The following is a 25,170-nucleotide window of genomic DNA, read 5'->3' as shown; positions in this document are numbered from 1 at the left end:
TTACATTTAAAAGTTTACTTGTTGACGTGCATACATTAAATGAAAGTGCACTTGAAAGTATTGAAAAGTATACTCTAAGGTTCTTTAGGAAGTATACTTCATGAACTCAAAGTGCACAACACAGGTTACTTTAGAGTATTCCAAAGTATACTTATAAGTACTTGAAGAAGTATACTTGATGAACTGAAAGTGCACTACACAGGCTACTTTGCAGTATTCAAAAGTAAACCTTGAAATACACTACAAGTGTACTTTAAAGTGTACTAAATGACCTAAAAAGTGGGCCAATTCAGTTTACTTAGTACAAAAAAAGTATATAAATAAGTACACTGCTAGTATACTTTAAGTAACATAATAATAGTATACTTTTTATACTAAGTATACTTACAAAATAAACTTGAAGTATACTTCTTTTTTGTAAGGGGATACAGGATACGTTAGCATTGCTAGTAACTGTTACTAGTAAAGGCGCCAGTATGGTACTCCGACTCCGTTACGGATGGGCGGGTCGCCAGATCGGACGGATTAATTAGCATTTCTGTTGCCTTTATGGTTTTTGTCGAAAAAACGTTGCTTTGTTGCGTCTTTGTAAGTTAGAAATTGTCGTTGTTTATCTCCCACCTATCATCACACGTGTGACCCTCCTACCAGCTGTCACTAGTCAGCTTTCCTCACACACAGTGAACGATGGCAGCTAACAGATCGATCGCCACGAATTGGCCGTCATTTGCGCATCTTTATAATCTTTTATGGATGTGTTGAACAGGTGAGGATATTTGCGTACCTCTTCAGCAATGCGCTCTTCGGTGTTGGTGATCTCCATCTTCTTAGGTTTTTTTGTGGATTTTAAACATGGCGGTATTGTGATATAGGGAATGAAACAGGAAACGCGAGGTACAGAAATGTGAGATTCCGGAAATGATGTCGTTTGGAAATGATGTCGTAGCGGACCAATCACGGCCAAGGGGTATCCTTCGCGTACAGCACGGCACGACAGGAATTTAAACGGTGCACGGGAAAGGTCTCCGTCGGCCCCGCAGACGACGGAGAGGGCGTTTCAGGGCGTTCCAACTATGCGTAGGCCCTTCCCATGTGTCCATAATTGTATAGTACGGAGTAGCATATAACGGCCTTAACACCTAGACTGTAGGCATGTAAACAAGTTTAGCTTGCTAACGCAAGAGCATAGGTAGAATGTGTGATACTTTAGCCGAACTTATTGAGTTCGGTAAAGTTAGTTTGGTAAAGTTGGCATGACATTCACAGATTCAAACTTCCGGGATCAATAACTCCATAGCGAAATGTTATTAAATCACAAATAACACATATTTCATACTGTAGTTAGGTAAACAACAAGCTACAAAGTCATTTCCATCAAAACGAGCCGTCCTGCAACCTGAAGAAATAACATTGGTCTCTACGAGCAGCCGGCAGTAAGACGAGCGCTTACGGACCGTCTATAAACTACAACAGCGAAAACAGATACAACAAAAATATTTATTAATTTAATGTTGAGATAAGGTAGTTTTTCCAAACTTACCTCAATTATAACTTGTCTCCTGCTGGTTGTACAACAGCACTTACTTTCAAAAAACAAGCATAATCCTCATTTATGGGAATATATTTTTGCTAAAAACGTTTAATAGTTTAATCATTGAATACAGTTGTCTTTAAACTTTCCTCACACATCAATAGTCTTATGTTGGTTGTACTACAGCACTTACTTTTCAAAAATAAGCATAATAATAATTTGGGGGAATATTTTTTGCCCAAAACGTTTAATAGTTTATTCATTAAACACAGTTGTGTCTTTAAACTTTCCTCACACAGAAATAGTCTTACGTTGGTTGTACTATAGCACTTACTTTTCAAAAATAGGCATAATCCTATTTTTGGGGAATATTTTTTGCCAAAAACGTTTAATAGTTTTATAATTAAACACAGTTGTGTCTTTAAACTTTCCTCACACATCAATAGTCTTATTTTGGTTGTACTACACAGGGCTCCAGACTGAGACCACCATTTTAAACATGGCGGTATTGTGATATAGGGAATGAAACAGGAAACGCGAGGTACAGAAATGTGAGATTCCGGAAATGACGTCGTTTGGAAATGATGTCGTAGCGGACCAATCACGGCCAAGGGGTATCCTTCGCGTACAGCACGGCACGACGGATCGACAGGAATTTAAACGGTGCACGGGAAAGGTCTCCGTCGGCCCCGCAGACGACGGAGAGGGCGTTTCAGGGCGTTCCAACTATGCGTAGGCCCTTCCCATGTGTCCATAATCGTATAGTACGGAGTAGCATATAACGGCCTTAACACCTAGACTGTAGGCATGTAAACAAGTTTAGCTTGCTAACGCAAGAGCATAGGTAGAATGTGTGATACTTTAGCCGAACTTATTGAGTTCGGTAAAGTTAGTTTGGTAAAGTTGGCATGACATTCACAGATTCAAACTTCCGGGATCAATAACTCCATAGCGAAATGTTATTAAATCACAAATAACACATATTTCATACTGTAGTTAGGTAAACAACAAGCTACAAAGTCATTTCCATCAAAACGAGCCGTCCTGCAACCTGAAGAAATAACATTGGTCTCTACGAGCAGCCGGCAGTAAGACGAGCGCTTACGGACCGTCTATAAACTACAACAGCGAAAACAGATACAACAAAAATATTTATTAATTTAATGTTGAGATAAGGTAGTTTTTCCAAACTTACCTCAATTATAACTTGTCTCCTGCTGGTTGTACAACAGCACTTACTTTCAAAAAACAAGCATAATCCTCATTTATGGGAATATATTTTTGCTAAAAACGTTTAATAGTTTAATCATTGAATACAGTTGTCTTTAAACTTTCCTCACACATCAATAGTCTTATGTTGGTTGTACTACAGCACTTACTTTTCAAAAATAAGCATAATAATAATTTGGGGGAATATTTTTTGCCAAAAACGTTTAATAGTTTATTCATTAAACACAGTTGTGTCTTTAAACTTTCCTCACACAGAAATAGTCTTACGTTGGTTGTACTACAGCACTTACTTTTCAAAAATAGGCATAATCCTATTTTTGGGGAATATTTTTTGCCAAAAACGTTTAATAGTTTTATAATTAAACACAGTTGTGTCTTTAAACTTTCCTCACACATCAATAGTCTTATTTTGGTTGTACTACACAGGGCTCCAGACTGAGACCAAATGGTCGCATTTTGCGCCCAGTTTTTGAGACAATGCGAGCATTGTTTACAAGCACTCGCGCATGTGCGACCTACAAATTTGGAATTTATTGTGTGCACAATGTCAACATACGTTAGCAAAGACGCATAGCTACGACGTTCTAGTAAGACAGCGATATAAGCGTGCCCTCAGCATAGGGTGACCAGACGTCCGGATTTCGGCCGGACAGTCCGGTTTTCCAGCCTTTTGTCCGGACCGCTGTTGCGTGTCCGTCTTTTTGCCCTTTTGTCCTCTTTTTTGACCTTTCCTGCCCACCGTCGCAATTTACCACTCGCGTAAGTTTTCCGATGCCAAAAAGAAAGACCTCCTTCGAACCTACTTCAGAAAATATCTAATATAGAGACACCTGCCACTCTCGGGAAACTTCCGGGTTCTGAACTGGTTGAAGTTCCATGTGAGGGCGCTAACGAGCGAGTGCAGAATGAATGGAGGTCTATGGAGCAGTACCCCTCAAAATCCACTTTTCTCAGGATATAATTTTTTGTCAAGTAATTTGAATTCTGAATTCGAAAGGGGAGGCAAAAATAATACACACTGCTGGCTGTTAGATTGTTTTAATGTCGCCTTTCTGTTCTAAAAAGCTTTTGAAAATGTCATTGACGTCATACACATCGTACGACCAGAGCTACTGCTTTACGGCAAGCTCTGGTCACTTACTTTTTTCTCTCAGGGCATCGACAACACAGCTGACAGGTTAGGCTCTCCCTGTCAATACACATGCTAGAAAGAGTTTTGGCTTGCTAATGTTGTTGCTAATGTTGCTAATGCTCTGACATTCTGATTCCGCTTCGGATGCCATCAAGCGGGAGCTCTGGTCGTATCAGTCCTTCACTAACCAATCAGCATTCATTAGCAGAATGCTAGCGTGTTATGGGCAACAACGATTCACCCTGTAAGAAATCAAAAGGACATAAGTACTCGGTCATTCAACTTTCGACCTATAATCCATGTTGAACATGCAAAAACTACAATCAAATCGGAGATTTCTCAACGACAATCAGGCGAAAGAGACAAATGTATCCGTTTAGCTCCATAGACTCCCATTCAACATGCACTCGCTCGAGATCACCCCCAGTGAAACTTTGGTGGAACTGCAGCAAAATTCGGTACAATTGGGCTTAATAGGGAGTGGCAAGGCTCTCCTTAAACAGGCTCTGCCTACGTGCCCCCCCCCCCCAACAACCTTTTTGGGGTTGTCCTCCTTTTTGACCCTTTGTCCTTCTTTTTGGACCCAAGTGTCGTCCTTTTCAGGGTCATGCTTCTGGTCACCCTACCTCAGCATTAGTACCGTAGCTAAAAGTCTAGAAAAGTTTAGGCTATTTTTCGTTAGGTAGCTATAAACCTAGCTAAAAGTCTTGGAAAGTTGAGGCTATTTTTTGCTGGGTTTCTACGAACTTGTCTTAATCTGCTAGACAAGTGGGTTCCCCTTCGTTCTTTTGGTGAGCAGTTTCACGAGCCCTACTTGCCCGGCTTCATGGAGCCAAGCAGCTAAATATTTATTTAGCACTAGCGTTGCTACTATATCCCTGCCTGTGTTTGAGCTGTTGCGCTGTTATACTCAGCAAGTATCATGTTGTTGTGTCAGAGGACTGATCAAAAAGTGCATCATACATTTAAGTCATTTAGCTAAGACTTGCATGTACAGTACGTAATGTCACATTAAATGGTGTACTTAAACTCAAGCTTATATGGTGCATCGCTGTCAGTTGTAAAAATGACAGTAAAAAACTGACCCATCTGCATCCGACGCAGGCACAGCACACAATTTCACCAGAAATTGTACCAGGGGCGATTCTAGGATCAGACCTTTAGGGGTGCTCAGCCCCCAATGAGAATGTGACATGAATACAGTGCCTTGCAAAAGTGCTAAACTTAAACCCCTGTGCTAATATAAATCCCTAATTTCACTGGATAACAATTAATACATTTATGTATTATTATGCAAAATATTTAATGAATTAAAAAACTAAGGATGTCCCTTTCTTCATGAAGTACCAGCATCAAATGATAATAAACAATATATTAAAAACATATTATTTTTAGGGGTGCTGAGATTAAATTTAGGGGTGATTGAGCACTCCTAAAAGGGGTCTAAAATTGCCACTGAATTGTACCCTCTCTAGTTACATTAATAAATGCATTGCAGGTCAATATAAGGTGTGCCCCTACATTTTCCTCTTGCGCTCCTAAAATTTTCAGTCAGGGGCTACTGTGCTCCTAGTAAAAAAAGTTAGTCTGGAGCCCTGCTACAGCACTTACTTTTCAAAAACAAGCATAATTATAATTTTGCGGAATATCTTTTGCCGAAAACGTTTAATAGTATAATCATTAAACACAGTTGTGTCTTTAAACTTTCCTCACAGATCAATAGTCTTATGTTGGTTGTACTACAGCACTTACTTTTCAAAAATAGGCATAATCCTCATTCGTTCTGCTGTAGATTGGACAGTCCTGAACAACCCACCCATGAGGCCTGTGCCCTCCCCCCCCTATACAGTGACGATTCTCTCCATTCAGGAGAAAGAAGTGAACAAACTGTTCAAGAGACAGAAGCCACGCAAAGCAGCTGGGCCGGACTCTGTCTCTCCAGCCACCATCAAGAACTGCGCTGACCAGCTGTTTACCTACATCTTTAACACCTCCCTGGAGACATGCCATGTGCCAGCCTGTTTAAAGTCCTCCACCATCACCCCTGTGCCCAAAAAGCCAAGGCCAACAGGACTTAATGACTACAGACCCGTCGCCCTAACCTCTGTGGACATTAAGGCTTTCGAGCGCCTGGTGCTGGCACACCTTAAATCCATCACAGACCCTCTACTGGACCCCGAGCAGTTTGCCTACAGAGCCAACAGGTCTGTGGACGATGCAGTTAACATGGCCCTCCACTTCACCCGACAGCACCTGGACTCCCCAGCATCCTACGCCAGGATCCTGTTTGTGGACTTCAGCTCTGCCTTCAATACCATCATCCCCGCCCTGCTTCAGGACAAGCTCTCCCAGCTGAACGTGGATCACAGACTTTCTGTCTAACAGGAAGCAGTGCGTTAAACTGGGTCCCGGTCCATCAGCACCAGATCTCCTCAGGGCTACGTCCTTTCTCCTCTGCTCTTCTCCCTGTACACCAACAGCTGTATCTCCAGTCATCCGTCCATCAAACTCCTGAAGTTTGCGGACGACACCACCCTCATTGGGCTCATCTCTGGTGGAGACGAGTCTGATTATAGGTGTGAAGCGGACAACCTGGTGACCTGGTGCAGCCAGAACAACCTACAGCTTAATGCTCTCGAGACATTGGAGATGGTTGTGGACTTCAGGAAGAACACAGCCCCACTCACCCCAATTACCCTGTGTGATTCCCCAGTCAACACTGTGGAGTCCTTCCGCTTCCTGGGCACTATCCTCTCCCAGGACCTCAAGTGAGAACTGAACATCAGCTCCCTCACCAAGAAAGCACAACAGAGAATATACTTCCTGCGGCAGCTGAAGAAATTCAACCTGCCAAAGACAATGAGGGTGCACTTCTACACAGCCATTGAGTCCATCCTCACCTCCATCACCATCTGGTACGCTGTTGCCACTGCCAAGGACAAGAGCAGGCTGCAGCGTAGGTGATTGGCTGCAATCTGCCTTCCCTTGAGGACCTGCACACCTCGAGGACCCTGAGGCGAGTGAAGAAGACTGAGGCCGACTCCTCCCACCCTGGACATTTTACATTTAGTCATTTAGCAGACGCTCTTATCCAGAGCAACTTAGAGCAAGTACAGGGACATTCCCCCCGAGGCAAGTAGGGTGAAGTGCCTTGCCCAAGGACACAACGTCATTTTGCACAGCCGGGAATCGAACCAACAACCTTCTGATTAATTGCCCGACCCCCTAACCGCTTAACCATCTGACCCCCTGGACACTCCTTGTTTCTGTCACTCCCCTCCGGCAGTAGGCTGGGGTCCAACAGGACCAAAACCTCAAACCACAAAAACAAAAACTTCCATTCTGCTGTTGGCCTCTTCAACAAGGCCAAGAGTTCCCACTGACTTTAATGACTTCAAGTCTTAAAACAATTTGCATGTTGCACTACATAAAAATACTGTATCTGTACCATTTGTATCTCCTGTAATATTAGTTTTTTTATATTGTAAATTACGGCAACTTATATTTCATTGTATATTTTATTTTAATTCTATTCCACTTGGTATTGCTAGTTTATGTACCCTTAGTATAGTTAGACCACATTTAAAATTAAGTTTCCTATATGTTTATTGTATGCACCTTCCTGCCAAAGCAAATTCCTTGTCTGTGCAAACTTTCATGGCATAAAAATCCCTTTCTGTTTCTGATCAGGATAGTATAGGTTTTTAAGGTTTGTATAGGTTATTTTGTGTATTATGTGTATTTAGAGATTTAGTATAGTGTATTGAATATTGTATATTATTTGTATATTAGGAGGTTTACTATAAGTCATCTTATTATAGATGATCTATGTTCTGTGTACTTGTGTATGTTATGTTATGCCAGGATGCTTTGCATTGTCTTGTCCTACGAATGTCAGTGCCCAGTCTGATTCTGTGTTGTTCTGTGCATCTGACAATAAAAGAGTTGAACTTGAACGTGTGTGCATATCCAGGCAAAAACACACTGCATAGACAAATAATACTAAACTTCAGGGCATAAACTATTGCTATTTGACACCAATGAAATAGTTTGTTTCTCATAAGAAGGCAATGTTTTCATCTGCTTAAAGAAGACCTTGCTGATTGAGACTATGTGTGGATTAGTTTTGGAGACGTGACTCTTTGTAATTATTAAAGTATTACATGTTTTTAACAATAAATATTCCCTAAAATTATGCATATGGATTTTTTTGAAAAGTAAGTGCTGTAGTACAACCAACATAAGACTATTGATGTGTGAGGAAAGTTTAAAGACACAACTGTGTTTAATTATAAAACTATTAAACATTTTTGGTAAAAAATATTCCCCCAAAATAGGATTATGCCTATTTGCGAAAGGTAAGTGCTGTAGTACAACCAACATAAGACCATTGATGTGTGAGGAAAGTTTAAAGACACTACTTTATTTAAAAAACCAACCATGAAGAAACACAACAATGGTTCCCAGTTGCCCCTGCCCGGAAGCGGGTCACCGGGGCCCCCCCCTGGAGCCAGGCCCGGGGGTGGGGCTCGATGGCGAGCGCCTGGTGGCCGGGCCTTTTCCCATGGGGCCCGGTCGGGCACAGCCCGAAGAGACAACGTGGGACCCTCTTCCAGTGGGCTCACCATCCGCAGGAGGGGTCATGGGGGTCGGGTGCAGTGTGAGACGGGCGGCGGCCGAAGGCGGGGGCCTTGGCGGTCCGATCCTCGGCTGCAGAAGCTAGCTTTAGGGACGTGGAACGTCACCTCGCTGGCGGGAAAGGAGCCTGAGCTGGTGCGCGAGGTAGAGAGTTTCCGGCTAGATATAGTCGGCCTCGCCTCGACGCACAGCACGGGCTCCGGAACCAGTCTCCTTGAGAGGGGCTGGACTCTCTTCCACTCTGGAGTTGCCCTTGGTGAGAGGCGTCGAGCTGGGGTGGGAATACTTGTTTCCCCTCGGTTCGGTGCCTGTACATTGGGGTTCACCCCGGTGGATGAGAGGGTAGCCTCCCTCCGCCTTCGGGTGGGGGGACGGGTCCTCACTGTCGTTTGTGCTTATGCACCAAACGGCAGCTAAGAGTACCCACCCTTTTTGGAGTCTCTGGAGGGGGTGCTGGAAAGCGCTCCTCCCGGGGATTCCCTCGTCCTCCTGGGGGACTTCAATGCTCATGTGGGCAATGACAGTGAGACCTGGAGGGGCGTGATTGGGAGGAACGGCCCCCCCGATCTGAACCCGAGTGGTGTTCTGTTGTTGGACTTCTGTGCTAAACACGGCTTGTCCATAACGAACACCATGTTCAAGCATAAGGGTGTCCATATGTGCACCTGGCACCAGGACACCCGAGGTCTCAGTTCGATGATCGACTTCGTAGTCGTGTCGTCGGACTTGAGGCCGCATGTCTTGGACACTCGGGTGAGGAGAGGGGCGGAGCTGTCAACTGATCACCACCTGGTGGTGAGTTGGCTCCGATGGTGGGGGAGGACGCCGGTCAGGCCTGGCAGGCCCAAACGTAATGTGAGGGTCTGCTGGGAACGGCTGGCGGAACCCTCTGTCAGAAGGAGCTTCAACTCCCACCTCCGGGAGAGCTTCGATCATGTCTCGGGGGGGGCCGGGGACATTGAGTCCGAATGGGCCATGTTCCGGGCCTCCATTGTTGAAGCGGCTGACCGGAGCTGCGGCCGCAAGGCGGTCGGTGCATGTCGCGGCGGTAACCCTCGGACCCGGTGGTGGACTCCGGAGGTGAGGGATGCCGTCAAGCTGAAGAAGGAGGCCTATCGGGCTTTATTGGCTGGTAGGACTCCTGAGGCAGCTGATGTGTACCGGCAGGCCAAGCGGAACGCGGCTCTGGCGGTCGCGGAGGCAAAAACCCGGGCATGGGAGGAGTTCGGCGAGGCCATGGAGAATGACTTCCGAACGGCTTCAAAAAGGTTCTGGACCACCATCCGGCGACTCAGGAGGGGGAAGCAGTGCTCTGTCAACACTGTATACGGTAGGGACGGTGCGCTGCTGACTTCGACGGGGGACGTCCTGGATCGGTGGAAGGAATACTTTGAAGACCTCCTTAATTCCACCAACACGCTTTCCGACGTGGAGGCAGAGTCTGGGGACATCGGGGGGGGCCCTTCTATCTCTGGGGCCGAGGTCGCCGAGGTGGTTGAAAAGCTCCGCGGTGGCAGGGCCCCTGGGGTGGACGAGGTCCGCCCGGAGTTCCTTAAGGCTCTGGATGTTGTAGGGCTGTCTTGGTTGACACGACTCTGCAACATCGCGTGGACATGGGGGACAGTGCCTCTGGACTGGCAGACCGGGGTGGTGGTTCCCCTCTTTAAAAAGGGGGACCGGAGGGTGTGCTCCAACTTTAGGGGGATCACACTCCTCAGCCTCCCTGGGAAGGTCTATTCAGGGGTCCTGGAGAGGAGGGTCCGCCGGATTGTCGAACCTCGGATTCAGGAGGAGCAATGTGGTTTTCGTCCTGGCCGTGGAACAGTGGACCAGCTCTATACCCTCCGCGGAGTCCTGGAGGGTACATGGGAGTTCGCCCAACCAGTCTACACATGTTTTGTGGATTTGGAAAAGGCGTTCGACCGTGTCCCTCGGGGGCTCATGTGGGGGGTGCTCCGAGAGTACGGGGTACCGGATTCCCTGATCGGGGCTGTCCGGTCCCTGTACGACCGGTGCCAGAGTTTGGTCCGCATTGCCGGTAGTAAGTCGAACTTGTTTCCGGTGAGGGTTGGACTCCGCCAGGGCTGCCCTATGTCACCGATTCTGTTCATTACCTATATGGACAGGATTTCTAGGCGCAGCCAGGGTGTTGAGGGGGTCCGGTTTGGTGACCTCAGGATCGGGTCGCTGCTTTTTGCAGATGATGTGGTCCTGTTGGCTTCATCGGGCCGTGACCTTCAGCTCTCACTGGAGCGGTTCGCAACCGAATGTGAAGCGGCTGGGATGCGAATCAGCACCTCCAAATCTGAGGCCATGGTTATCGACCGGAAAAGGGTGGAGTGCCATCTCCGGGTCGGGGAGGAGATCCTGAACCAAGTGGAGGAGTTCAAGTATCTCGGGGTCTTGTTCACGAGTGAGGGAAGAATGGAGCGCGAGGTCGACAGGCGGATCGGTGCGGCGTCCGCAGTGATGCGGGCTCTGCATCGGTCCGTCGTGGTGAAGAAGGAGCTGAGTCTAAAGGCGAAGCTCTCTATTTACCAGTCGATCTACGTTCCTACCCTCACCTATGGTCACGAACTGTGGGTAGTGACCGAAAGAACGAGATCGCGAATACAAGCGGCCAAAATGAGCTTTCTCCGCAGGGTGTCCGGGCTCTCCCTTAGAGATAGGGTGAGAAGCTCGGTCATCCGGGAGGGGCTCAGAGTAGAACCGCTGCTCCTCCGCGTCGAGAGGAGCCAGCTGAGGTGGCTCGGGCATCTGATTAGGATGCCTCCTGGACGCCTCCCTGGTGAGGTGTTCCGGGCACGTCCCACTGGGAAGAGGCCCCGGGGAAGACCCAGGACACGTTGGAGGGACTATGTCACTCGGCTGGCCTGGGAACGCCTCGGGGTCCCCCAGGAAGAGGTGGTGGAAGTGGCCGGGGAGAGGGAAGCCTGGGCCTCCCTGCTTAGGTCGTTGCCCCCGCGACCCGATCCCCGGACAAGCGGAAGATGACGAGACGAGACGAGACTTTATTTAATGATTAAACTATTTAACGTTTTGGGCAAAAAATATTCCCCAAAATTATTATTATGCTTATTTTTGAAAAGTAAGCGCTGTAGTACAACCATCATAAGACTATTGATGTGTGAGGAAAGTTTAAAGACACAACTGTATTCAATGATTAAACTATTAAACGTTTTAGCAAAAAAATATTCCCATAAATGAGGATTATGCTTGTTTTTTTAAAGTAAGTGCTGTAGTACAACCAGCAGGAGACAAGTTATAATTGAGGTAAGTTTGGAAAAACTACCTTATTTAAACATTAAATTAATAAATATTTTTGTTGTATCTGTTTTCGCTGTTGTAGTTTATAGACGGTCCCTAAGCGCTCGTCTTACTGCCGGCTGCTCGTAGAGACAAATGTTATTTCTTCAGGTTGCAGGACGGCTCGTTTTGATGGAAATGACTTTGTAGCTTGTTGTGTACCTTACTACAGTACGAAATATGTGTTATTTGTGATTTAATAACATTTCGCTATGGAGTTATTGATCCCGGAAGTTTGAATCTGTGAATGTCATGCCAACTTTACCGAACTCGAGTGCTGCTGTTGGCCGTGTTGCGTTTTTGACAAGCCCCCACCCCTCGCCCCTCGCCTTGAAGCAACGGCCCCGGTGGATGTAGGTGGTATTGCATTTACGGTTTGGTTCCCGTGTCTTCCGGTCGTTTTTATTCTATTAACTCCAGTCGACATGTACAAAACTATCTCCCCCAATAATTTGTGTTCGATTCTCGAACCTGGCTCATATTACTCGCTTTTTCAAAGAATAATCTTTCCTGATTTTTGCTAAGATTGAAACCAATCCGAAATGGGTAAACTAGCAGCCCATTTATTTGCTTACGTCAAGAAAAGTTGCCTGCAAATGTGCCTGCGAATACTAACAGGGCACGAGCACAAAAGTTCACATTGGCCGATAGCCGATTTACATTGAGCTGAATGAGCCATAGACTGATATTGAATGAGCACAGGGAATGAGCACAGTACATTAAATGTTGTTAATATAGTTTATTCACGTTATTTTCAAACAGATTAGATGTTTCGTAAAAACGTTCATGACATGATGGCAAATATATTATGTTAAGCGCGAGCATAGATTGTTGACATGTCTATCTGGAGCAAAGACGAACATTAATACTTTAACTGTTAACCACAATAGGAAATGATATATATTTAAATAATATTAGTCTTGCCTTCAGAAGCTTTTGTTAAACACACCCATTAGTCTTTTTTTGATCGTGTCATCAAGCCAGACTGCTTTTGTCGGACAATGTTTCACCCACACTGTACAAAAGGCTATAGAGCTACTGTATTTGTGTGTTGTAGCAGAGCCTGTTAAAGGAGAGCCTTGCCACTCCCTATTAAACCCCATTGTACCGAATTTGGCTGAAGTTCCACTAGTGTTCCACTGGGGGTGATCGCGAGCGAGTGCATGTTGAATGGGAGTCTATGGAGCTAAACGGCTACATTTGTCTCTTTCGCCTGATTGTCGTTGAAAAATCTCCGATTTGATTGTAGTTTGTGCATGTTCAACATGGATTATAGGTCGAAAATTGAATGAACGAGTACTTATGTCGTTTTGATTTCTTACATGGTGAGTCGTTGTTGCCCATAACACGCTAGCATTCTGCAACTGAATGCTGATTGGTTAGTAAAGGACTGATACGACCAGAGCTCCCGCTTGATGGCATCTGAAGCGGAATCAGAATGTCGAAGCATTAGCAACATTAGCAACAACATTAGCAAGCCAAAACTCTTTCAAGCATGTGTATTGACAGGGAGAGCCTAACCTGTCAGCTGTGTTGTCGATGCCCTGAAAGAAAAAAATAATTGACCAGAGCTTGCCGTCAAGCAGTAGCTCTGGTCGTACAATGTGTATGACATCAATGACATTTTCAAAAGCTTTTTAGAACAGAAAGGCGACTTTAAAACAATCTAACCGCCAGCAGTGTTTTTTGCCTCCCCTTTCGAATTCAGAATTCAAATTACTAGACAAAAAATTATATCCTGAGAAAAGTGGATTTTCAGGGGTACCGCTCCATAGACCTCCATTCATTCTGCACTCGCTCGTTAGCGCCCTCACATGGAACTTCAACCAGTTCAGAACTCGGAAGTTTCCCGAGAGTGGTAGTTCTCTCTATATTAGACATTCTCTGGTTGTAGGTTACCTGTTAAACAGTAGCTCCGCCCGTTAGTGACGCGAGTGCAGTGCGACTCTTTAGTAGCATGACTAGCATCGAGAGGAGAGTTATGTTGCTGGTTAGAGTTTTATGTTGTGCATGAGCCAAGCGTAGTGATGGGGGAAACAAAGCTTTTCGAAGCAACGAGCTCTTTGACACAATTGTCTCGAAAAAGTATCGCTTTTTCGAAGCGTTCGTTACATCTTCTCCATAGGGACATCTGCTGGTCAGTTTATGGTATGGCGACTGTATCGAGCGATGGAAGAAATTAAGTGACGTCAAGTCCTCGAGACGTCAGTCTCATAATCGTCATTGACAACTTGATAAATAAAGGTTATGTGACAAATGTTTCGATTTGCAAGTGTCAAAAATATGTTTTCATATATGTTGTTGTATTATAAACAACCTAACGTCTTTGCTACTTTACGTTTATGAAATTTATTTTTTGGTTCTTATTACATTAATCACACAAAGTTCAATTGCGTATGGCCTCGTGGTAAGAGCACAACCCTTTACTCAGACGTAGTGAGATCGCATCCCTTCATCCCGTTTTAGTAAAAGTATATGCTAAAAGAATATATTACTATATGACAATGTAAGCTAGCGGTTAAGGTTTTGAAACATGCTTTTGCAACCGGGAAAGGGATGGCCACATTTGAAGGCTGGTAAAACTAGAGAAAGATGTAGGCTATGTGCTTGTGTACACCTACTATCTCATATCTGTATTTATCTCTGTCTATCTAGCTCTGGCAATCTATCTGTATCTGGTTCTGTCAATGAATGTAGTATCCGTAAATAGGCCTATGTCTCCTCTTTATAACCTACGAATATTAGTGATGTCTGATGTCTTGTAAGCGTTTGAATAAAACGCTGTTTGTCTCAGCTGCTCGTGTGACGTCCAATGCTTTGGATGTCACTTCGACACTTCGACTCTGATCACGTGGTTTTTGCCAATTTCAAGCCACACTCGACACGTTTGTATCGGTACAAATTGTTTCGAATGGTCGATACCGCTTCGTGAGCACGGTATCGAGCGTAACATCCCTAGCCAAGCCATGTGCGTCAATTAACGAATTGTAAGTCTCTGTATGTGTGTTCATAGATATATGCTGCCTTTTGTTAGCAGGATTGTTATTATCAAGTTTTGTTATAAATCGTGAAGAGCGCCTGTGTTAAATGTTATAACGGACGCGCTGGTTCAGAAGCTATTGATGCTACGTTGTTTACTGAGGTGCGCGAGTCGACAGTTTAGACTCGGAGCTATGAATGCAGCAGGCTTTGATGCTTAATTGGTCTCTTTAACAAGATGATTTGTGTATTATCCCTTTGTGTATGATATGCATTAGTAATTGTATTCTCTTATTTCTTGTACACCACACCTTACTTTCACTAATCATTAAAACTCCATAAGTCTGCTTGTTTCTGGATCCATTTGTGTTCTAACCGACACCCAAAGGCGAACACACTCCGACAACACCCTGAAGGTTTACAGTCCCCTTAGCTCTCCCCAACACCCACTTACATCTGATGGAAACGTCTTGTAGCCTATGGTTCTGTAGTGAGGTCAGCAAGACCACACAGAGCCAACATCTTGCCACACCTAAGAGTGATTCAATCACATCAGACAGACCTAATCAGCCCTTGTGACACCCTCAGTATGCTGATTACCCACCAAACGCCGATGCAAAGGAACCATAGAATTGGGGAATCTCAGCCCTCCTGCTAGCTTGTAAGCTTCAAAGGGCTTCCTTGAGACAACACGTCTCCTGCAACCATTTGCTATCCGTTTTAGCGGCAGTTGAACAAAGAACATACCTTAATCAGAACTTTTGAGGAAAGCTCTTCAGACTTCACCTTTACCACGAGAGTACAAGGTGGAGAATTATGAGAGGGATATTTGTGTCATGTTTGTTACTTTATTTTAATGTTGTGTTCACTGAAATCTTGATTCTAGTAACTACTCCTTCTTCCTGAAAGATAACCATGTAATTCATGGTATCTACACAAAGCTCTCATAATAAAACAATCATTCAACTATATTTTGTAACTGTACTAAGATGTCCAGAACAATATTTGAATGATCTTTTGAACTAGCCAGAGTCCTTCACACCTTTGGTAGGTGTGAAGGAAGGAGGGGGGGGAGTTGACAACCCAGCTTCCCCCAATCAACGTCTGACCCCAGACAGGTCCTCCCTCGAACTCTGAACTGTATAAATATCTGAGATGACCATCAATCTCAGACTCCAGCGAAACCAACCATGGCATGAACGCCATTGAGATTGGCGTTCAAAAGGACGTCTCCAAGCTTCTCCTGAGATTCAACTTTATAGTGATCGCGACACCATCTGGACGTTTCAACAGAAGAACCAAAAACGCAATTATCATTGCAACTTGACTGAGATCCCCCAGACTCAGCCACATGACCCGGCAGCGCAGCCGCGCTTTCACCTCCGATTCTTCAAATGGACCTTTGGCGCAAACCGCCCTCAACCTCATTGATCAACCCCTGATCAAATGTAACTATGGCTAACGCTCTTTCCTCCCAGACATGGCATTGGCGTGAGCTCTGTTTATGATTTGTAAGGATGTAATCATTGACTTACCATTTCTGTCTTTCTTTAAGTTAGTCCATTTCTTTGTGTTCATTGAAACCAATAACTCATATCAAATCCATAATCTAACTTGTTCATAAGATCCGTTTACCGTACTTGAATAAATTCATTGTAAAGATATTTTGACGTGGTGTTCACTAATGTTACGATTGGCTCTACACTTAGAACGAATTCATTTCTAAAGATGAGACTGATTATTACATGTTAAATATAGAATTCCCTAATGTCCTAAACGAATATTAGGGTGGTGCCCCTAACTTTATGATAAATTAAGTATTTCTATTTAACACGACGAGACCCGGCTACAGTTCTATGAACATGCCCCTTTGAAAGGCAAATGTTCAATAAAGTATATTTTAGACACACTTCTCGAGCTTTTATTTATTACATTATTAACACGTCTTGTTAGATCACGTTATCCATTAATAGACGTTCGGTTTTCTAGGTTGAACATGTAAAACACTGGTCGCATTTCGACACTGATGTGAAATTGAAGGCAGTGTAAATTTTGTGGCATTTCGTTTGAATATAAAGTTGACAGTAAGCTATAGTAAGTCTGCATTATGGAAGATTTCGGTTACCAAAATAACTATTAAGCTTTCTTTGCCTGGCGAGAACAACGACGGAGCTGTTCATGTTAACAGTTTATTTCATCCGATACAATGCGTTGTAAATCATACTCATATCACGAAGAAAAAAAGCAACATGTGATGAGTTTCATCTAGAATAGCCCTATATTTAGCCATATAGCCTAAAAAACAAGTGAAAGGAATACTATACAGTGACAGAATACATTTCCGTTAAGTTTGCATCATGTGTCTGATTCTTATCGGACTTGTACCCCATTCTGCCCATAGATTCTGCAACTGCAATGCCCACACGCTCGTAACCATATAAATCTATGCGCGCGACTGGTTGTCGCAAAGTATGACATGTACAGCTAGTTGCAAGCGTGCCCGAGTTCTCGGAGCTAGGGAAAAAAAGAGCCACTGTTTAAAGCTAGACCGGAAGACACGGAAGTGGGAAGATGGCTGCGTCCAGTCTCGCACTCTCGCTTGCCTCACTGCGCCACTGAGAACTTTTCATAGAAATGAATGGGGACGCCATCTTGGAAGACAAAAGTAGCTTACTCTAGTTATATTAACTCTATGGTTTTTGCTCCCCAGCTTCACTCGTTGAAAACCAACCAGTCAGCGCGCAGCTTATCTAAATATTAATGAGCATACCATAAAAGGAGAAAAGCTAGTGTTTTTTCCCGGGAACATTTCAGAGGATCTGTCAGTGGGCATAGAACAGCACCCGGGCCATTTTCAACCCAACCAATGTTACATACCCTATTCGGAGACCTCAAGGAACAGTGTGAAATACCCCAAAAAAACAGTCAATTGCCCCTTTAATGCATGCTCCCTGCAATAGTATGTAAACTGACCTGCAGTAATTTACATTTAGTCATTTAGCAGACACTCCATCATCCAGAGCGACTTACAGTAAGTACAGGGACATTCCCCCCGAGGCAAGTAGGGTGAAGTGCCTTGCCCAAGGACACAATCCGGCAACCTTCTGATAACTAGCCCGACTCCCTCACCGCTCAGCCATCTGACACCCTAATTACTAAAAGTAAAGTCAAGGTATAGCCCATTATCAAAAATGAAAAGGATGACAGTGGCGGTTAGATGAATAAAACCATACACATGACTTCTAGTTTAAATGGGTTTGTTTGATTTGGCTGATTGGATGCTGGGTTTGATAATGTACCCCACTTATGTGTGTTAATCATGGGCTTGTCTAGGGTGAGTGCAGGAGGTGGATCCAAACACAAGGAGGGAGGCAGGCAAGACGGGATCAAAACTAAAAGATATACATCTTCAAAACTCGGAAGACACAGGAATACCTACTCAAAGACAGAGACGACAAGGAACTGACAAAGACTGATCAGGGGAGGAACCATATAAATACACACAAGACCAAAGGAAACACAGGTGAAACCAACTACAACAAAGGAGCAAACTGAAAACCTCAGACACAAAAGACACCGGTGCAGGTATCAGAGGGAAAAACATGACAAATTAAAAAGGGGCACAGCTGTGGGCGTCACAGGGGTTGGGATTCAATTCCCTTCAATAATGCCTTAAATTTAGACTTTGAAAACTTGACTGTCCTCCAAGAGACAATTTGGAAATATTCTTTAAGAGTTAGGAGTTAACATTTGGCAGTTTGGCAAGAATTATTTGCTTTTGCAGGAGATCTATCATGTTTGGCTGGTTTGTTGTAAGATTTTATGGTTAGTGTGTACCGTTTAGCAAAATAAGACAATGGTTTCAAAGATAGACCTTTGGAATCAGAAAAAAACTGGAGGCAGACCTTACAGGCCAACAGCCTGTGTTCGAATCGGATGAAGGGCATTACTTGGACTCCTGCAGCGAGGCCCTCTCTGAGCAAAATATAGCACACAGCCCAGCCCAGACCTGCCTGCTGAGAGATCCATCCTTACAGTCATGAGTTATGAATTCTTTGAATCGCAAGGTATTAGGGATCCATGGTAACTAACCTGACTCCAATGGACATAAACGTAGGTGATAAAAATACACTGAGATGTGAAAATAATTAGTAATAGAAGTAAAATTCTAGTGATTATAAATGATGAATGAATGTGACCGTGGTGAATACACATTTTATAATGTGAAATAAAGTTATCCACGATTTTACAACCCATTAAATACACCCAATTTATGTTTCAGAGTTAATGCATGAATGGAATTGGTTAAGTTGGTTTGTAGTGCTTTGATGCACCCCTACCTGTGTGACATGCATTGAGTTGTCTGCATTTTCAGCTCAGGGTTGATGAACCTCTCTTGATTTTTTCTTTTTGGGCTGTACTTTGTATTGGTCAAAACATGTTCTATCATTGGGTCCTGTAGGACACAGAATAAGTGCATTTATTTTGGAGACAACAGAAAGCTCACACTATTTTATCTGTTTTATATGTTTTTTTGCACTCACCTCCTCAAAGTTGAGGTACTGTGTTGATATACTTTTGGATAGTTCCCTGTAGACTTCTTTTATTTCTTCACTGGCAAATAGATTGCAATCCATCCATCGGACAGAGCTGAGTTCAAGCTGTTTTGGGAGGAAATCCACACAGACTGATCAAGCCACATTTTCTTACATGAACATAAAACCTTAAATCGATTAATTCTCCATTCCTCATTTCAGGAAATTTTTTAAACCTACTTTCAAATCCCCAAAGAGTCTAAGCCCCTGAAGAGTGACAGCGACACCTGCCGCCTCACGGCCAGGTTGTGGAAGACATATTCAGCCACTACTGGCTTATTTGACGAGCAGCAACGTAAATACCAATGTAACACGTTCTGTGTTATGCCCCAAGAAAACACTTAAGCAGCTGATCCAGAGAAGATTCAAAGGAAGAACAGTTCAATATTCTTTATGGATCTAATGTTTAGTTTTTCCCCTCCATCAAAAGATGTATCAGGGATTAAAACCTCTTTCCATCTCCGATTCTCCTCATTTGGGTGCATCTCCACCCCAAGACTCTTTGTAGTTGTTACAATCCAGGACAATACAATTACCTGACCAATCTAATGTAACACTGTATGCCAAATTGGCCCTTTCACAAACATACATGACTGCAACCTCTGACTCACTGTCTCCGTCCACCTCACGCACCAATAAAGAAACACACACACAAAACACATACACACCTCTCCAGTGAGATCATTGAAGACAGGGGGGTACATCTGGATGTTGATGGTCTCAGGGAGCACCCTATGGGAGACTCGGGCAGTAGCTGTGAGTGCCAGCGCCCCCTGGTTCTGGGGATGGGTTACGTCAACCACAGTGGTCTGAGGGGGCAGCGGCTTCTGTTGGGACGCCCTGCTCTTCTTTCTCTCCTCCTCCTCCTCCAGTCTCTGAGAGAAGATACATTTGAAAGTGAAACTGAAAGAACTAGCTGGGATTACGACATGTGGGTTAAACCCACTCGACTTCTGAACATCACTTTGCACGTGTCCTCTGACATGCTTTAGCCATGGCCATGCCAGCCAGTAAATGTCCTCATCGTGACAACATGGGGAGTGTTGACGAGCATGCACAGGTGAGCTTGCGTTCTTACCTGGAGGGTCTGGAGCTTGGCTGAGCAGCTCCAGGGCAGGGCCTTGATGAGCGGAGGAAGATCCGCCTCTGGGTCTGTTGCTGTCTGGTCAACAACACTGTCCTGAAGCAGCCTAAAGACACACACACGCCAGACATGGACTCTGTGCACTCAAGACTCACTTACCAGGGGCGAAAATCAGATATCAACTTTGGGGGGGGGGGCACCAGCACAAGTACCGTTTTTCACTGCATGTTATTAACACTGAAATAACCTATTTATTCTTACAGTGATATATTGAGGGTGACAAATGTATTTTTCCCAGCATTGGGGGGTTATGTCCCCCCCATCCCACCTTGGATTCCCACCTATTACGGTATAAGAAATAAAAAAAATCCCTCAACCAACTGACTTCCTACTTGACTTAGACTCTAAATTAGGGACAATACAGGTCAGCATTTCAAAATTACTTAAAACTCTTAAGATTAAGGTTCCAGTAACAGCAATAAAGTAACAATATTGTAGTAACATAGGAACCACTATGTAGTTACCCTTTATTACAGTTTAGAAGTGCAAGTTAATAGTGAAGTGAAACTTGTTAGAGGGAGGTTGGATTTTCCTGGGGTAAGTGGATTTTAACATAGATTCTGTTTCAGTAACACAAAATTCAACGTCCCTTTTGCAACATCCACTTACCTCTTACACCCCTCCCCCATAATGTGCCTTCTTACAATTTAGTAATAAACTACACCACTAACACTTCAAACCAATTAATTACACAGCAATTCCTACATACCTACAATGTGTTTACTGTAGGTATTGCTATGTAGTAACATGGTAGATCATGTAACTAATGTAAAGCGGTGACACACTTTCCTTTGAATATGAATATGTTAGATTTTTTACATTTGTTACACTTTCAGACAGGTTACAACATAAAAGAAAGCTTTGCAATTTCCCACTTACTGTATTCTACCACAATTATTGTAACTAAATTATATTTAAAATGAAAACAATTGATTCAAATAAAGCCTGTCGTGTGTGGGACGAACCAGGACGTCTCTTGATATAATTAAATTAATGGTGTTAAAGAGCAGCGCTATTGCCTGTTTTGGGACTTTAGACTTTACTTAAGATAAGACTTTATCTTAGATGCCTGGATGGTTTCCCTTTTCATAATCACAACCCCCAACACACACACCTGCGCAGGTCATCTTTGGGGTTAAAAGGCTTGTCTGAACTACAGGAAGGCCCAGAGTCTAGCAGGACCAGGGGGGACTGGAAACGAGCAGGAATGGCCTCCATCTCCAGCTCCTCCAGGAGAGTCTCCCTCTGCAGGTCTGGCATGGAACTACACCCCTATAGAGAAAAAATGACAAAAACTGTAACTGGTATGTGTGGGTGGCAGGGCTAGAAATGAACTTTTAGCCAAAATAGCTAGTAGATAAAAAAAATTACCAGACAATTATATTTTTTAGCGGCTATAATTAAACCTGGCATTTCAGACGTACTCTGCAAGTGTTTGACATAAACAACCTTTAACTATGATTTTAATACAGTGGCGGTTCTCAAACTGGGAGGGGCAGGGGGGGCCAGTGTTAAATCAGAGGGGCACGTTTAAAAAATTTAAACAAATGATATTGAAACATTAAATACTATTTTGCTTTACATTAAACATTACATTAAAATCATACAAAAGGCTCTGGCTCTCCCTCTTCCAGCTCCTCAGCTCTCTCAATACCTTTATATGTTTCTCTAAGTTTTTTATTTACTGGGCAAAAAGGCTGCAATGTCACCTTTTTTTCTTTTTCTTCAAGCTCAGGGGGCCACGAGGGGGGGGGGGGCAGTTTTAATATTATTGTAAATCACTCTCAGAATGGATTACACAAAATCAACCAATTTTACTTTTTGAAATAATTTATTAATTTAGGGGGTTCCAGGGGCCTACTACTCCTCTTGCTCAATGTGAAATGGGTTGTCCTTGTCCATGAGGTTTGGTCTTTGCATCGGACCAGCTGACTAAAAGCAGAATTCCCATATCTCTTGAAATGCCCAGCTTGACTTTTTGGGTGTAAAACAGAATTGAGAACTGTAAAATTATGAACTTTGTGACATGTCGCGACCAAGAAAGAGACATGGCTGCAGCCTAGTAAAACTATGCGTTCTATCTGGCGACGCAGTCACTCAAATTTCAAGACTTTTATGACCCAAATCAAAATTTGGATGTGACAGATCAATGGGGAATTGCTTTCTCTCTTAAATGCTGTCATCCCAACCTCTTTTGTCTTTTTAGATCGAACTATTTGTATTATTCGGGTCATTCTCTAGCTGTTATAAAGACCCGGTTTTCTGCCACCTACATGCGCGCACAACTGTTCGTGTTGGCGTTGCAAGCTTTTTTAACCATAACGGGCGCGGTAGTCAGGGACTGTACTCTGCAATTTCACTCGCCAAATGGCGGAGCATCGGACACAATTTAGTCGCCAGCCCAAAAACCTACACGCCATTGGCGCTTGGCATGTGCCAATTTCGACCCCTGGTGGGTGGCAAGTGTGTGTGTGTGTATGTGTGTGTGTGTGTGTGTGTGTGCATGCTTGGGTACATACTCATACCTTGAGTCTTGTGTAGTACCGGTAATATATATTCCCATCCTCATCCAGTTCCACATTTGTCTCTGAATTAACAGGTGATTTGACGGACACTAAATACACACACATACACAGCTTATCAGATACTGCAATATCTTAACCTTCAGTGTGCATATTTATACAGTGGAAAAAAAGAGTGAGAGAGAGTGACTTACAGTCCCCTACTTTTCTTGGGATAACCTCTAGGTTATAGGGCATCAGCTCATACACCCACTCTAGGTCCAAGTCTCCCATTTTCTCAGTAATCTGCCCAAGAGGTAATTAAACCATATAAAAGCAGCAGACAGTTACAAGGATACACCTCCAACCATGCAAGTTGAATAACAAGGTCTGTGAAAAGTTTCTGCCCAAATGGGACTTCCACATTACTTTCCATTAGTATGTATACACATCTGCTGAGACTAAAAGATAGCTTATAAGACACACACACACTTTACACGGACCTCTCGGATGTCCCTCTCAAGCAGAATTTGGTTCTTCTTACATCCACTGTTGGCTTGTGGGATGAGATGGCCATTTGTTTTTGGCACCCCCTTCAGGCTACAGTCATCACTGGATCTTGACCTGGCTGTTCGCGAGGACTTGATCCTTGCTGCGATGTTCCGCCGGATAGAGTAGACATTCAAACTGCAGGCAAGTTGAACAATGACTTGACATTAGTGATGTGTGCAGAGATTTAATAAAGGGTCATGTAGGGAGCAAGCCCAGCTAATTCCGATGTAGCCATACAATAAATGGCAAGTAAACGTGAAGCTATCTCATATATTTATTTTCAAATTATTTTTTTGTCCGGATGAGAAAATGTCCTTTGGTTTGTTTTTTCACAGGTCCCTTCTGGAGCTCCGTAGTCATGTGATACTCAGGAACACAAGGATTTTTGCGGTCCAATATAGTTTTATACCCCTCATAAACATGTTCAGTAAGGCAATGAGGTCCTCAGGCCACACAGACAGCTCAGTGTCAATGGAAAGTAATTGTATAAATTTGGGAGGGGCCAGTTAGTTAGCCTTGCTCCTTGGTTTATTTTGTGTCAATAAAATTCTTAACTGGAGGAAAACTGGGAACACAAGTCTCTCCTCTGCTCTTCTCCCTGTACACCAACAGCTGCACCTCCAGTCATCCGTCCGTCAAACTCCTGAAGTTTGCGGACGACACCACCCTTATAGGGCTCATCTCTGGTGGAGACGAGTGTCATTATAGGTGGGAAGCGGCGCAGCCTTGGTGCAGCCAGAACAACCTAGAGCTCAATGCTCTTAAACAGTGGAGATGGTTGAGGACTTCAGGAAGAACACAGCCCCACTCACCCCCATCACCCTGAGTGACTCCCCAGTCAACACTGTTGAGTCCTTACGCTTCTTGGGCACTATCCTCTCCCAGGACCTCAAGTGGGAACTAAATATTGGCTCCCTCATCAAGAAAGCACAACAGAGGATGTACTTCCTTCGGCAGCTGAAGAAATTCAAACTGCCAAAGACAATGACGGTGCACTTCTACTCAGCCATCATTGAGTCCATCCTCACCTCGTCCATCACCGTCTGGTACGCTGCTGCCACTGCCAAGGACAAGAGCAGGCTGCAGCGTATCATCCGCGCTGCGGTTGATACGCTGGTGATTGGCTGCAATCTGCCTTCCCTCGAGGACCTGCACACCTCGAGGACCCTGAGGTGAGCGAGGAAGATTGTGGCCGACTCCTCCCACCCTGGCCACTCCCTGTTTCAGTCACTCCCCTCTGGCAGAAGGCTGCGGTCCATCAGGACCAATACTTCACGCCACAAAAACAGTTTTTTCCCTTCCGCTGTTGGCCTCTTCAACAAAGCCAGACTCTAAATGACTTCATGCAAAAAACACATTACATCTACACAATTCTACCTTGTACATTTGTATCTTTTGTAATATTTGTATTTTCATATTTTAATTTAGCAACTTATATTTTATTTCTGGCAACTCATATTTTATTGCACATTTTATTTCATTCTAATTCCACTTAGTACTGCTAGTTTATGTACCCTTAGTAGAGATAGTCCACATATTTTTATTTTAGGTTCCTATATGTT

At 44.0% G+C, this 25,170-nt stretch overlaps 1 protein-coding gene across 1 annotated transcript in view; it reads right to left on the bottom strand.

Annotated features, from left to right (window-relative positions):
• Positions 1-25,170, bottom strand: part of ccdc87 (coiled-coil domain containing 87) — a 63,748-nt gene that overhangs the window by 8,974 nt on the left and 29,604 nt on the right. The window contains exons 5-12 of the mRNA XM_084701494.1: positions 23,560-23,743; positions 23,272-23,362; positions 23,081-23,169; positions 21,670-21,827; positions 20,490-20,601; positions 20,080-20,286; positions 19,361-19,477; positions 19,157-19,272 (exon numbers count right to left, since the gene is read on the bottom strand). Of these exons, the coding sequence (XP_084557620.1) occupies positions 19,157-19,272; positions 19,361-19,477; positions 20,080-20,286; positions 20,490-20,601; positions 21,670-21,827; positions 23,081-23,169; positions 23,272-23,362; positions 23,560-23,743 (1,074 nt within the window). The remainder of the gene's footprint in view (positions 1-19,156; positions 19,273-19,360; positions 19,478-20,079; positions 20,287-20,489; positions 20,602-21,669; positions 21,828-23,080; positions 23,170-23,271; positions 23,363-23,559; positions 23,744-25,170) is intronic.

This window comes from Hypomesus nipponensis, chromosome 7, assembly GCF_054491055.1.
Source record: "Hypomesus nipponensis isolate SF chromosome 7, ASM5449105v1, whole genome shotgun sequence".
Taxonomy (NCBI): Eukaryota; Metazoa; Chordata; class Actinopteri; order Osmeriformes; family Osmeridae; genus Hypomesus; species Hypomesus nipponensis.
The sequence above is the reverse complement of the archived record's forward strand: the minus strand, read 5'-3'. Positions and strand labels throughout refer to the sequence as shown.